General features: G+C 36.3%; 1 protein-coding gene across 7 annotated transcripts in view; it reads right to left on the bottom strand.

Annotated features, from left to right (window-relative positions):
* Window positions 1-15,939, bottom strand: part of LOC117210299 (titin) — a 245,115-nt gene that overhangs the window by 118,317 nt on the left and 110,859 nt on the right. The window contains exon 1 of one of the 7 annotated variants that reach the window (XM_033453189.1): window positions 12,318-13,096. The exons of the other annotated variants lie outside the window; for them this stretch is intronic. Within the exon in view, the coding sequence (XP_033309080.1) occupies window positions 12,318-12,492 (175 nt within the window). The 5' untranslated portion in view covers window positions 12,493-13,096. Of the gene's footprint in view, window positions 1-12,317; window positions 13,097-15,939 lie in introns of those variants that run through there. 7 annotated transcript variants of the gene reach the window in all.

The raw sequence follows: 15,939 nt of genomic DNA, 5'->3' as shown, positions 1-15,939 counted from the left end.
TCTCTGAGTCACGAGAAAATGTGACTTCGTAACTCACGCCACCCAGAGTATGCAAATCGATCGTCTGGAGACGAAATAAAAATATGCAACCTGAAATCCATCAACGCGTGCGTTTCACAAGGAGCCATTCATAACCTTGCTAGGAGGAGTTATAAGTTCACGTATGCGAAGTACGTTCTCGGTCAAAAGTCTTGGGAGACCAGATTTAACGAAATAATACTCTCAATGTTAATATTAATTTCTAATAGAATTTTTACATTCCTCGTTCGGTTACGAGCGACTAAAATCAAACTAATTTCATTAATTTGAATTAGCATCGATTAAAATCAAAAGTTTGAATTGACTTGGGCTGCTTGATTTGCGGCTATTTAACTTTAATTTATATTTCATGTTTTATGTGATAGAGATCGAGTACTTTAGATAATCTCTTCAGGGTTAACTATGCGATTAACGATACGATTGAGGATTAATATTAGATTGTGCGGAAAGTTTCTTTCGTTTTATAAGGAAATAATAGACGCACAATGTTTTTTGTTTTATATTAGTTTATTGAATTATGCACGAACGTAATAATAAAAATAGAACGAAATGGATCATATTTAATTCAATAAAATAATATAAAATAGAAATTGTTCTTCATCGCCTTATGAAACGAGAGAAACTTTTCGGACAACCTAATACAACTACTAGGTTTTGATCAGACCTATGATTGATATTAAAGGTACTATTAAATATTATTTAAGTATTGTTAAACACTAAATTTCATTGTAATCAAACATTTAGATGATATCTATGAGAAATCTGAACGTGCAAAGACGTACGCCAAGATATTCACAAATCCCATAATATTAAAAAATGCAAACAAATCTCTACGTAGCTTCCATTCTTTTAACCACGTTTCTGGCCCTGTTATTATTCATCAGCTCTCGATTCTACCGAAATGATGAACACATCATCAGCCTAACATTTCCTTATCACCGAAAATACCAGACAAGATAAAATTCCTCCGAATCTCTGTCACCAATTATCAAAATTATTGCAAATTGATTCAAGGTACCAACAATCATCTCCAGCTTTATAAACAAACACGTACATATGTATATGCGTTTAACGCAGATAAAAACGAAGAGACGCTGAAGAAAAGAAAGATCGGTACCATTCTCGTTTGAGACAGGGAAGATGGGGGCGAGAGAGGGACAAAGACAGACGAAAACAGAAAGAAACGCACGAAGAAGCGAGAATGAGAGAGAGAGAGAGAGAGAGAGAGAGAGAGAAGAACGTAACGTGGTCGGATAACCGCGGGATCCTATTTTTGCATCCAGATGGGGATCGCGTTACCGTGAGCCATTTTAGGAGCAACTATCTTTGCGCGGCGCCCAGCGCCGCGACGCGTCTCCACCGGCCGGACTACATGCACCTCGACCAATCGCCGTGGACGTTACGCAAAGCCAGTCACTGACCAAAATAAAACAGCTCCAAACGTTGTTATCCCGCCCCTTCTAACCCTCCTTGTCCTTATAGTTGAGCATCTTTCTCTCTTTCTTAGCGGTTGGACAGTCTCTCTGTCTTTGAAAATATTTATAAATGTTTATTGCAAACGACAGTGAAACGTGGGTGGAGTGAATTTGCTCGATGAAAAGACTCCTATGGTTTCGATGAATGTTTAACATGGTGGGATATTCGAGGGTTACTTTTGGTGTTTTTCGTTCATGGTCGATGTAGGTTGATGGTGGTGGATGTACATTTTCTGCCTGTTCCTCGGTTGACTGATCGATTGTTGGGTCAGGTTATTGTTTACGACCTCGACTGACAGCCGCTGACGTCTCGATCAGCTGATTTCGAGGGGCGATGCTGTTCTTTTGAATGGTAGGAAGAGCCTCGGTTCTTCGCTTAGCTTCGGTTTGCCGAGGTTTCGCTCTTGTTGGGCAAGTGACCATGCGTGTTATTCAGGTACGTAGGCGAAGAGAATGATTTTTTTAGAAGCTGATCCGCCGAGGTTCGAACATGGTTAGATCGTTATGCAAATTATCTTCTAATATTTTGATGGAGGAAGAGCAATTTTTTAAAGGTCCAGTTTACATTTTATGTATATTCAACGTACTATGTAGGTCATGCTTGATACAAAAAATTGTAAATAGGTGAAAGAGAAAGTTTTTTGTAACGAATAAATTCTTAAACCGATGTATATATCTGTGTATCAAGTTAGTTTCGTCTTTGATTGAAATATATGAGACCTGTGAACGAAAAGGGATTTTTTAAGGGCTGATCCGTTTGATATACATTTAACACGAAACGAATATTTTTCCTCTAGCAACTTTTGTGCCCTGATTCGTATTTACGTTGAAACTTAATATCATATTTAATTGAAAATATAATAGAAATGGGCGAAGGGAAAGAGTTCTTTTTTAAACGTTAATCTTAGATTTGACGTTTGATCAAAGTACATACTTCTATGTAAGTACTCGTATGCAGATATCTATGCGTTTTACGCTATTAAGTAGTTATTCTTAGGTAGGTGCGATCTCTTTAAGCAGTTACAGTTAGCAGGAAGTGACGTGGCTGATTAATTGACATCTGGATGGGCGCATTAACTTCCAGGCTGCTAATTATACAGATGCTTAGTTAAATCAGTAAAATTGGTTTGCACTATAGAAAAACACTTTACAAGACATTGTTTATTATTATTTTGATCTTAACGAGCTAGTTAAAAAACCTAAGCACAAAGAGAATATGTATATGAATGTAAATTATACGGCTGTAATAAAAATGTAGTTCACTCGAGTAAAGGTGTCAGAATATATTTGAATTCATTTTAGTGTCTGTTAGATTAATCTCTAATTAGCAGTATCAAAATCAAATTTTTAGATAGAAACTAGGGAGAAATCGAACTTGAAGCATCGTAATAAACATCCGACTTAGTTGCTAATTGTAACCTATTAATATATAAATATACATATATATTTATCTTAACATCATCTGTGACCTAATCTAAAACTCAAGCATAAATAAATCCATGAATTTAACATCGTACATGAAACGAATAAATTAGTTCATTCAAGTTGGATATTCTACAACTCGCTGAAACCTTTTCTAGATTCTACATTACTCCCATTACGGTGTAACTACATACGGTATACTAATCGAAATGAATTTATACAACAATCAATGCAACCAATATGAAAGAACTCGTATGCCGAATATCCATCGATTATATAAAACTTGAATTTAATCCAAGTTAAATTTTATTCCTCGTTAAAACCTTCGCTGGTAACCAAAACGGTATAACTACATACAGTATACTAATCGAAATGAATTTATGCAACAATCAATGCAACCAATATGAAAGATCTCGTATACTGAATATCCATCGATTATATAAAATTTGAATTGAATCCAAATTAAATTTTATTTCTCGTTAAAATGTCCTCTGGTAACCAAAACGGTATAACTACACACGGTATACTAATCGAAATAAATTTATGCAACAATCAATGCAACCAATATGAAAGATCTCGTATGCCGAATATCCATCGATTATATAAAATTTGAATTTAATCCAAGTTAAATTTTATTCCCCGTTAAAACCTTCGCTGGTAACCAAAACGGTATAACTACATACAGTATACTAATCGAAATGAATTTATACAACAATCAATGCAACCAATATGAAAGAACTCGTATACTGAATATCCATCGATTATATAAAATTTGAATTCAATGTAAGTATAAATTTTATTTCTGTTTCTCGTTAAGGTGTTCTCTGGTATCCAAAACGGTGTAACTACATACGGTATACTAATCGAAATGAATTTATGCAACAATCAATGCAACCAATATGAAAGAACTCGTATACTGAATATCCATCGATTATATAAAATTTGAATTCAACCCAAGTGTAAATTTTATTTCTCGTTAAAATGTTCTCTGGTATCCAAAACGAATCATACAAATGACTTCCTTTTTAGTCGAAAGTAAAGTAAGGTTTAATTAGTCCTGTTCTCCCGTCTTCGTGAACGCGATATAAATAAATCTCGCAAAGCGTATGCAACCAAGCGTTTCGCCATATTTATTAAACAAGCTGCGTCTCATCGATTCGTTAATGGATCGGTAACTGTTCGAAATTAACGATCGGAACGGCTTCATTTGCGACGTTTCGCCGATTGTAACTTGGCGTTACGCGAAGACCTTAGGTGCCGCTTTATTAATAACGATGATTTAGCATCTCGTCATCAACAGCTGACTTTGTCACGGCTTTCATCGATTACGAATTTCTTAGCATCGTCGGGAGCTTTTCGTATGCAATTTCGTGCGTCCCACGCGCGACCTGTATTCTTTTTAAACATGATACCGCCGTTGGCAGTCTTCGAATTCGACTATGCGAGATAGACAGATGTCTGTGTTGGCACACCACGAGTCAATGTCGAGTGCATTAAAGGAACAATAAAGGAAAGATTATCCGTCCGTTGACATTGCTCTGGGACAGAGCAATTTAGCAAATTTTTAGAAGCCACGAACACGCAGTATATCGCGGACATGGCTGTTGCTCGAGGATTATTGATGGTTTTAGCGTTATTGGGGTTAATAATTAAAAGTCATTTTAAATCGTAGCTTTTTAATATCCGAGGTTTTTGGGGAATTTTCACCGAGCGTTAAAAAGATCGATCCAAAATCCGTTGCAGGTGATAATTCACGAGAAATTTAGGACGAGTTGGAAAATAAATTTTTATTGCTTAAACGAATTGGAGATGTTCGCAGGGGAACGAAGCCACGACTGCTCGTGATTCGAAGATCTTGAAAAAGTCTCGTTGGGTTACACAATGATTAATGCAAAAATTACAATGCAACATTTTCTTATCTTTATGAAACTTTTTATATACAAATGCCTATTTTTTCCGCATCAAAATATGAAAGGATTGTCTCCAATTATCAAAAACTTACTAACAAATACTCCAATTTATACAACATACTATTACTAATTCGTAGCTAATTTTGGTAAACAAGCAAATCAGCTGAACCTTAGTACGTTCGTTAATCATCAAAAACTATAAATACTCTTCATAATAAATATGTGTTCCTACTCGAATTAAAAAGAAATTCACAAGGACAGCGTCAACAACGTTATCTGTTCAGCAATTGCTTTTTCTTACCGGTAATTACGAACTGTAAATATTTGGAGGTTTGTTGAGATCGAGACGTAGATGACAGCCTTTTCGATCTGATACTCGTAAGCTCGTCATCCTCAATCATCCAAGAAATCGCATTTACGACGAAAGAAAGGTCGAAGAATTGTTATGGCAATGATGCGCCGTTTCACGTCAACACGTTTATAAACCCAACTAATTGTCTTCGTGCCCTTGCCAAGCGGTAATTGCATCCGTAAAGCTCTCAAGAATCTCTCTCGTTAAACGCTCGAGCATCGTTACGATCGTGAATCAGCCGCAAAGTTATACACGTCCGATATTTTTGGTTTGGAAGTGGAGTTCGAGCTACTTTTCATCGGCCACGAAAATGAGACAGCTGAAACTTATCGACCTTCTGATAAAATTTAGACGGCCGAAAAATTGCTGGACACCAACGAGCGTGAGACGAGTCAACCAGACCTTCGGCGAAATCTGCCAGGACAGCTCGTGCTCGTCGAAAACGAGTCGATGCGACGCGTCTCGTTTTCTCGTTACGCAACTTTCATATTTGCCGTGCGAATTCCGAACGTTTCGCGTTGTTCGAAAATTATCGTCAGATTTTTTATCGACACTTCCGCTTAAATTTCACTACATTCGACGAATTTTTTAATTTAATTCAAATGATTTTAGAACTACGATTTAGGTGTCAACCCCTTTTCGTATAATATCGAATTGTGACTTAGATATCAGCCCTTTGTGTGATTAGCTCTTATAATATGGAATTGCATATGCAATGGGGATCGTAGTTTTGATTCCATAAAGACAAATTTTGTTACATGCAAATAGAAATTTTATGCTCTTAGTATCATGGAGAAATATTCTATTTTTTTTTTCAAATTCAGATATTTTTTTATATCTGTACGATATTTATTATGATATTTTATGCAATGTCGTTTAATCTAGTTTTTATAAAAGTAACGTATCATTGGGCATTTTGACACAATTTAAAAAATAGTCGTAAAAATAATAGACAAACGCAACGGATGAATTGTGGGCTTAACTCTTCATTTTGCATTTTAACTCGATAGAGATGCAGTATATGAGAAATGGTATGAGAGATTTTTCGCTCACATTTTTGGCTTCCTATCAAGACACACGTCATGTACCTAAGTGGACGTAAGAAGTTCGAAATTCAAAAAGAACAGCAATTACTCGATCGGATATTTCAATCCTCGGAAATGGAGGACGCGTTTCATTCATAAGAATATAAAATTAAGAGCACGGAATATTTTGTAAACCTAATGCTCACGACAAAATTCATTTCCCATTCGAACATCAGTTTTTTCAACCGAGAATCGTTAAAAATAAATTACGTATAAATATCTCGATATTATATTTTGGCACTGTGTTACATCAGAAAATAGTTAAAATTAACTTAGGTATTTTCCAAAGAAAATAATAACAGTATAGCCTAGTACTCTATTTATATTCTGAATAATAACGCAAAGACAATTACCTTCGTTAATATTTCATTGTCCAAACGCTATAATTTAACTATTAACAGGTGTACTCGAACGAAACTTTATCAAGGTAATTTCCAATTTCAATTCTTTTCCATATCATGCGTACGGAAATTCATTCGATCAAGTCTATTCAGAAGATTCATTAATGCGAACGTAATCGAATAATAAATGTTCGCCTTTGTATATCGCGACTTCGCGAAACCATCTCACAGTTAAATAATGCGCGATTAACGCGCTTAACGTTAGTTACGTCCTAAGGAAAACGACGTGTACAAGTCAGCGAATATCGTCGATAGCTATGATTTCTATTAAACGATGAAGGCGCAGTTGGCAAAGGTATTGCGGCGGAACTGTTTCGAACGCCGTAAACCGTACATATTTAAATTCATAGTCGTGACTATAACCGTGACTCGTGGAAAATTACGTTACTTTCTTTACGGTTGTTCCTGCCGCGTGACCGGCGGAAGAAATGCGCAGCCACTTGAAAATTCTTACATCAAATGCGCGCACGCTCGTTCACCATCTTCCCCTCTACGCGAGACGTTTCTCACAATCGCGTCCGAGAAAAAGGTACGTAGGAGTGTTACATGAAATATCGTTCAATTTAGAGATAAAATTTCACGAATGTATAGGATTATGCATGTAGCTTAAAGTTTAAAATATACGTCATCTGAAATGATGTTCGTTTCGTATATTACGTGAACGTAATTCAACGTGCATGTTTGTCTTGATTTTTGTATTAGAAATTATGTTGTATACAAGTATATTTATATGTGTGCATGTATGTTTATTATTTTTAGTTTCATAGGCAAATTCGTTATTTCTGGAATGAAATTACGTATCTGTTTTAATAAAATGTGTAACAGGAAACGTTTAATAAAATGATAGAGCTTGGTAAAATGGAATGCAAAGAGATTAAGATTTTTCCCGAGTATACGTAATTCATTTGGATAAATAGTCTAGGAATTGTAATTTAGAGGAAAAGTGGAATAAATTTTATGGCTTTAGCACGTATTTAATACGAAGGAATTTCAAGTAGCACTTATTTTGAAGCACTCTGTATACGTAAATCCACGATGGAATAAATTTCTGTCATTTCTTATTAGTCCAAATTTATTATCATCTTCTAAATTATTACTTTTGATTTTCATATGCTTTACGACCTTCGTTATAAATTCCTGATATCCAGAAAATATTTCACGGTATGTACGCTACGATGCAATATCTACACTAGTGTATAATTCATAAGTCGTTGGCCATTTATCGTTAGTGTACTTAGACTAGAAATAAACGAATGACGAAGTTATATAACAACGTTGACACTCATCGACTGTGTTAAAAGAACAATTAAATCATATCACATTTTCGATCTATTTTAAATCAACAGATTTCGTTCTTGCGCTCGAATCTTTCAACCCATTAACCGAACTATTCTCTAACAAAAGAAATCTCTACGATCATAAAATCAGCAACGAATAGATCGATTTTAATCCTTGCAGATGCATATATCGTATAATTCATGTTCATCGAAGTGGAACAGCAAGCGAAAGAAATAGGAGACTCGCGAATAAAGAAATCCTATTCGAAAAATAAGAAAAGACGTTTAAAGCTCTTCACCAATATCGTTAACAACTTGACCTACTTACAAAAAAAAAAAAACAACTATTTCTTCCAACTAACGAGAAAATATACAAAATCTCCTAGCACAAAAAAAATCACACGAATGATATTAAAAGCTTTCCCCAATCAGAACCATCGATCGCATCGAAACACGAATCTTCAATTTAGAAAGCGACAGTAGCCACGAATCTATTGTTCGAGCGGTACAGGCAAAAGCAAGGTCGAGGATCGTGGGCGTATTGGAAAGAAGTGGGCATTAATGCTTCTATTGCGGTGATTAAACCGACGAAAATATTCGGAGTGCGAGGCGACCAGGACTTATTTCGGCCAAGTGATTCATGGGGAATGACAAACACGTTCCAAAACCCTTCCACCGCTTTATTCTTTTGTCCCTCGGTGCAAAACAAACCTTAATTCCTCCTTCCTTTCCTTTTTCCCCCTCGTGTATCTGGCAACTTCTCGATTTTCGCATGGGATCGCGCAATAAACACAAACGTAACAGCAACGCAACGGTATTTTCATCCCCCATATTGGAACGCCTCCAAACTTGTGTACCTTGGAACTCGCGTAAATTGCCATTTCACCGAGACGCGTTCCATCAATTATCCGTTGCTTAGAATAACGATCCTCGTTCGAGACTCTCAGGCTGCGTGTAATTTAGGTTGGAGAATGTTTCGAAAGAGTTGGAAACGCGAAGGGCAGGTTCCGTACGGTTTCGTATCCTTTGAGGGAAGTTTCGTTGACGTTTTGTTGCCGGCCTGTCAACTCCTTTCCAACAACGTGCGTCAGCGCTCGTATTTGCAGTTCGAGGGTTCAAAGCGAGACTGCTGCACCGTGTTAGGGTTGTTGGAATAATGCGAGCAATATTTTCGTCTTGACAGGAAGTGTACACTACTCGGCAAAAGTTCCGAATCGCTGCGTATTTCGTAGAAACGCGAGTTCCAAGAATTTACGGGAAATCAGCTTACTGTTGTATTGCCATGGAAAATCTTTTTTGGGACAAGTTTGTCGAAACGAAGGACATTGCTATCGATATTCGAGTTAGCAACATAGCTAGCGCGAGATTTATTATTGACACGGATAGCATCAAAATTTTGGTGTTTTAATGGAAATCTGACGATACCGTGTCGTAACAAGTAAAGCAAATGAAATGGAAAGATTTTGTTTGAGAAACGAGATGTAAAATAACGTAACTTTGTTTCTTTTGTGGAAGATTGTTAAATGTTGGAAAATGCTATCTCTCTGGGAATTTATACAATGATTCTTACTGAAATTAAGAGAGAATGTTTTTTGTTGTTGTTTATTAATTGTCGTCTTGCAATGTCTCTGCGTCGATGAATGTTCAATGATCATTAGCTTCAAGGTAACGGTTAGTCAAAAGGAGATCTCGTGACAGATGCGGTTATCAGCTTTCCGGCGTTTTCTGTTCGACCTTGAAACCTCTGTTATTTGTCTTTTTAACATTCTATTGAACTCAGTTCAAGCAAATATTTCCATATGTTGATCTGGATTGTTATAATCATCTGTAATCCAAGAAAATCGCTCGAATGTTAAATATACAAAATTGATTACGTAACAGTCGACACATTAGTCTACGATAGACAAACAATTACCACGTTTATCGAAAGATACGTATTCATTTGAGAGTATAGTCATTCAGAGTATTATCGTTGTTGGACCGCGTATGTTGATGCAATTTCATCTCTTTGTGAATATAATAGAAATTTCTTCCACCTAGTAAATATTATAAGTATCTTATTTTCGATATTTTTCAGCTACATTTTTATATATCTGTTATATATCTGTTATATCTCCATTATATATATGTGCGTGTGTGTTTAGAGATAATTCATTCATACTATTACGTTATGATCGAATAACAAGTTCGTTCATCTTTCCTACTATCGTATAGATTCTGAAAAATGTAATAAAAATTATTTGAAAAATATAAAGATACAGCTGTCCAAATATTTTTCAATATGCTGTTCGGAATTTTCAGTTCGAGTTTTTGAGTGAGTTTGTTTTGAGTGGCGGGCAGGCCCATTGCCTTCTTTAAGAAATTCCGAATTACATGTCCTTCCTGAGCTGTAAACCTAATGACTTCGAGGTCAGGTAAAAAACCCCGGGATAGGACCAGCCGGAAGGGCACGATGGATAGACGAAACCCAACGACTGGTAGGAAGAATCAGCAACGTAGGAGGACAGTTCATCATCAGACATCGTACCGTGCGGGTGAAATACTTTACTCTCAACAAGATCTTACCACCGCTGTGTTCATAACATCAAACGTTACTTCGTACAACAAGTGCAAATACAGTGCTAGATTACTCTAACACTCGATCTATCAAAACTCTTCCACCTTGAGCCGTTAAGTCATTCGAGGTACGCGATATCGACCGATCGGTTTGACCTGACCGGTTGCTCTTTAGTCGAGGATTCGCAACATATGAAATTAGTTACTAAATATTTATTTAACAAAATCTGAACTTGTGTGACTCAATTTAGTATATAACATATATAATGGAATAATATAAATAACAAATTATAATTATGAATATTATCAATAGATTCCAATTTATATTAATATTTTATCGTCAATTATACTTCAATTACAACCACTACTCTAAAAACATCTCGTATAAAAAATCTCTCAAACGAACACACATCTATTTTAAATACCAAAAGTTTTTAAAATTTTTAACTTTTAAAATTTTAAACTTTTAAATTTCCCAAAGAAATTCCTAAAGAAGGTGAAAATTTTCCCCTTCAACAATCCGATTTTACCCCGATGTTCTAGCTACTCTCAATTAGTTAAAGAAACACACATCTATTTTAAATACCAAAAGTTGGACTTTTAAAATTCCCAAAGAAATTCCTAAAGAAGGTAAAAATTTCCCCCTTCAACAATCCGATTTTACCCCGATGTTCTAGCTACTCTCAATTAGTTAAAGATTATCGAGGAGCACGAATCTCGAGGTAACGAGCGCTAGTGAGATGGGTTCCCCGTGGAAAGTGTGTCTGGCCGAATTTAGAAGCCGCATTTTTTCCCTCTGTTCCTCTCTGTTCCTCCGAGGAAGGAAGGAGAGCACAGACGGCACGCAATCCACGGGCCAATGACAGATATGCCAGCGACGAACGAGCCAGAGGGTCAGACTGGCTGCGATTTTGACAGCTGCCGCGGCAGCGTCTTTGGTTTTTACGCGATCCATGGCCACCCTCTTCGGGGAGGGCGACCCTTAACGAGAGGGACGAAACGTTTATACGGCGCGCGTGCAGGAATTTTCGAAACGTTGGCGTCGAACAACGTGGAAAACTTCTATCTTTAGAGCTTGCGCAGGGGCGGTGCTGTCGCTCGAAAATAGAATATTCGTCGAGGGGATATAGCCTCTGCTAAGAAATCCGACGGTTCCTCCGATTTATTTTCCTACTTCCTTTTTGTTTGTTTCGTTCGCACTGGCCGAATAATTCAAAAGTTATCAGAATTTGTCTTCTGCTGTTCAATTCGTCGAGGAAGAGAAAACGCGAAGGAAAATAGAAAAGGTTAAAACATGGTGGAGGAACTTTCTTTGTTTCGTTCGTCTACCAAATGAATAGAAAAGAAGCTTAAAATACGTAATTAAAAAAAAAAAAAAAAAATTGGAAGCAAGAAACTTTTGAAATATTCAAAATTCGAACTTTGGATTTAATTTTCTCTTATTTCTCGATGGGAGTAGAATTCTTCCTGTTTCTAGAAAATAGAGTGCTATTGAGGAGGGTATGGCCTAAATTCGACGAACTATCTGTCAATACGCGATCATACGCATGCAAACTAGATTCCTGCGAGGCTATAATCTTGTTAAACGAATCGCGAAATTAAAAAATTGTTAACTATTTAATTTCCGTAATAACGGTATGAACCTGTTCGAATGATTCTAATCGCTGATTCCACGCGTTTTTTAATGTCTCAAATTCTTTCCACTTCGAGGACGAGCTAAGGAAGGAATTCTTTCGACAGGTTTCGAAAGTGGAGCAGATTTCGTGATAATCGTGATCGATAAATCATCACCGAACTGACCTCTCTGCTGACTGGTGATCTGCTGCCGAGTGACCTGTCGTTCGGTCCTCTGTTGCATGTATTGGTGTTGTTGCTGTTGTTGGGTAACAGTTTGCTGCTGCTGCTGTTGCTGATGCATCATCGTTTGTTGTTGCTGCTGCTGTTGCGGCTGCTGCTGTGACGGTTGTCGCTTCATCTTGGATCAATCGAATTAATCCAAGTCGTTGAGGATCGATTATTTCGGTCGATTCTTCGTGGATCGGTCACAAAAATTTTACGCGAAAGGGCTCGAATAATCTCGCCCCACGCTCTTCTTTCTTCTTTCTTTTTACTCCCGTCAACCGAGTTTAAAATACGAAAAACGTCGTACAAAACTTCCCTCACTGGCCACTCAACAACAACAAAAAAATAAAAATCAGAGAAAACAGGTGAAAATTGAAAACCGAGAAAAAACAGATCCAAGGATTATTATCCTTGTTATCCTCGTGTCACTCGCGATTACTCGATTCGAAATAATTGATAAATCCTCTTCTATAACGTGTCTCTCTGGTTCGCCGCTAACTAGAAATCGTCTTCTTCTTCTTCTTTAATCTCTTCTTTTTCTCCTTTAATTATTTAATCCTCGTATTTTCGCTAATGCTTCTAGCTTGCTTCGTAGTATACTTCTTCGTATGTGCTGCCTGAGGCCGCGGCTCACTCCAGTCGGCAGAAGTCAAGTCATCATCAAAAAGTCTTGTCCCCGAGACTCTTTAAACCAAGACGTCGGTCGAATGCGAATTGCCGGCTGATGCCGCTGCGGAAAACGAACACGGCCTTCCACGAGGACGTGGGGCGAATTGGTGGGAGGGGAGAGTTTTAGATCTGTTTAGGGAAAGGGGTGGGGACGTGGAGCGTCTCGACGCAGGCGACGATGCGCGAGAAGAACGAGGACCGAGCGATTGAAATTTTTCACACCCTCGTCACACCGAGAGATTAATCGTACCCTGTAGGAACAGACCCTCCCTTTTCACTTTACTTTCCTATTTCTTCTTCCTCCTTCTCCCTTTTTTTTTATACCTTCTCCCTCTCCTTTCCTTTCTTTGAATGGAAATCATCACCAAAAATAACAGCTATTTTTAAAGTTTTCAAGTCAAATGTCATCGAGACAAAGATAACATTCGTTTAGATGAAAGACAATGATTAGTAAATCTTAGAGATTTTTCGAAGAATGGAATGATCGAGATATATTAATTTTTAACTAACTAAAAAAAAAAAAAAAAAATTGTTCGCCATTGATCATTGTTAACGGAGAGCAAAACATATTTTCATCATTCGTAATTTTCGTTTTTAAAGATGATCGTTGGTAAAATCAATTAAACTAAAATATCAATTCCTTAACAATGACTTATTTTCATTTGCGTTATTCCCTCTTCATTTTTCTTTCTTGTTTCTTAAGAACGTACGGGGTGTTCGATAAAGATTGCGTGTATTAAGATATTTGAATATTTATGTTGTATACGTCAATGAACGAATAAAAAGTCACATACTGTGGCCGTGAAGGTACTAGTACGTTATTGTATTTATCATAGTTTATTTATATACTGATCAATTAGGTCCAGGGTATATGAAATTTCTATTTTCTATGCAAATAAACTGTAGAATCTGCATCGTTGAAAGGTGAGAGCATGTGCCAATATTTTTACCAGTGTTTGCTGCAACAATTGAAAAGCTCGGAGGAATGACAATGAAATTTTCAACTCGAAGAGATCGAACAACCTTTCTCCCTATCGTTTTAGTTTTTCCTTTTTATTTCTAATAGAAGAGACAAGGGAAAGAGAAGTCGAAGAGAGAAAAGAGTAGCGTTGGTGACGAAAATAAAAGAATGTTCAGGACTTCCCTAGAGCCACGAAAAAGGGAAGAGACACGTCACGGACGAGTGAATGTTACTCATATCGTTAAGATTATATTTCTCGGATTTTGCCTGACTTTCTGGATTTATTTTTGGGAAACCAGCACTTTTGCCTATGATACGTAGTATATAATTTTTTTTTTTCTGACATGTTCGTTAACATTTTGGTATTAAGCGTGGCTACTTGTAGCGAATGGATCCCGATATTCAGATGATTTACCATAACATGATAAAGGATATATGTGTATGTTGCAAAGCTTTCTGGGAAATCTTGGTATCGAAGAAAGAGCAATGTTTACGACGTTAGAGAATATGTTCGATGAAATTGGATCGTTTTTAGAAACGATAGGACTGTAAGAATCTACAGGATGCTTTGAAAAGGTTTAATACGTCTAAAAAGGATACAGGTTCTGTATCTAAATGGAAGAAGAGACAAAATTCGTATAGACATATCGTTCACGTGCTGTCAGAATTCAAAGATTCGGAACTCTCTTTCTTCCTTTAATTTGAGAAAATTACGGTTATCAGCCGTAATAAATTTTAGTAGAAAGTTTGTATGTTGTCCTAAAAAGACTTTTACGATTCTTTCTCTCTAGATAAATACAGATCCTGTGTATTATTTGCTCTACTTATTCATTTTCAGAAAGAAATGTACTTTTCTTACCTTTCCTATTGAGTCTTTCCGATCTTTTTTAAAAGTCCCGAATGAATTTATAGGAATATTCGCTTACGCAATTATTCGCGCTAGTAATGTTTTTTACTTTAGTACAAAATTGTTTGATAGTGTATTTGATATCGAATGGTATAGAATTGTTAAGACGATGGCGCAATGTTGTGACATATATAAATTTATACATACTTTATATACAGAATTTTTGCGTTCGCCGTTTACATAATGTGTCTTGTACGTTTTAACCCATAAACATATAAAATTTACATAATAATTTTGTTAAGAGCAACAGGAAGAATAGGATGTGGAGCAACGTGAACTTGTCCCACTGAATATCTTGCTCAATATCGAAAATTTATTCATTAAGGACCTAGACTTTCACGTCAGTCGGTGTCTCTAATAGTAAAACCCGTACTATGCTAACAGTATTATGTTGTCCTAGTTACCCGGAACGAACGTCGTTCAAAACCTACGTCTCGAATTGAGAAATTCACGTCTGATGACAGAATAATCCACCAAATTTATGGATCAATTTATCTTCAAGGGAAATTCAACGCTTTTCGCTATAGCGTTCATTATTCACTAAGATTGATTTGCTGATGTAAATATTTTTAAAAAATTCAAAATTATTTTATTCGGATTTTCTACTTATTTGTTATAATCGATATTTATTATTTAACAAAATAATTTCTATTTTATCATTCTAATAAATTTATAAGACTATTTATACGAGTCCATATGCATCCTTGTAAATTTTAAACTGCAAATATTTAGCAAAGCTGTAAATATTTCGCAAACATTGAAAATATTATCACGAACATGTTATACTTTTATAAATAGACAATAGATATGCAAGTTTCTGATGCCTTAAGAAACAAACGATCAACTACGACCTTACTGGTTACTCCGTTACTATTAATAATCCTTTGCTCCTTGCTATTGATTCATCAATGAATAATGCACACTAGGAAAATTTAATACAAATAATACTCCTTGAAATATTAAAAGAAGTGACTCAATTATGACGAATAGTTGTTCACTTATTTTCATAAATAACCCACCGAATTTCATTGAACGGTATATCG

The sequence above is a fragment of the Bombus bifarius genome, unplaced genomic scaffold (assembly GCF_011952205.1).
Source record: "Bombus bifarius isolate JDL3187 unplaced genomic scaffold, Bbif_JDL3187 scf7180000008199, whole genome shotgun sequence".
Lineage (NCBI taxonomy): Eukaryota > Metazoa > Arthropoda > Insecta > Hymenoptera > Apidae > Bombus > Bombus bifarius.
This window is presented reverse-complemented; position numbering and strand designations above follow the sequence as displayed.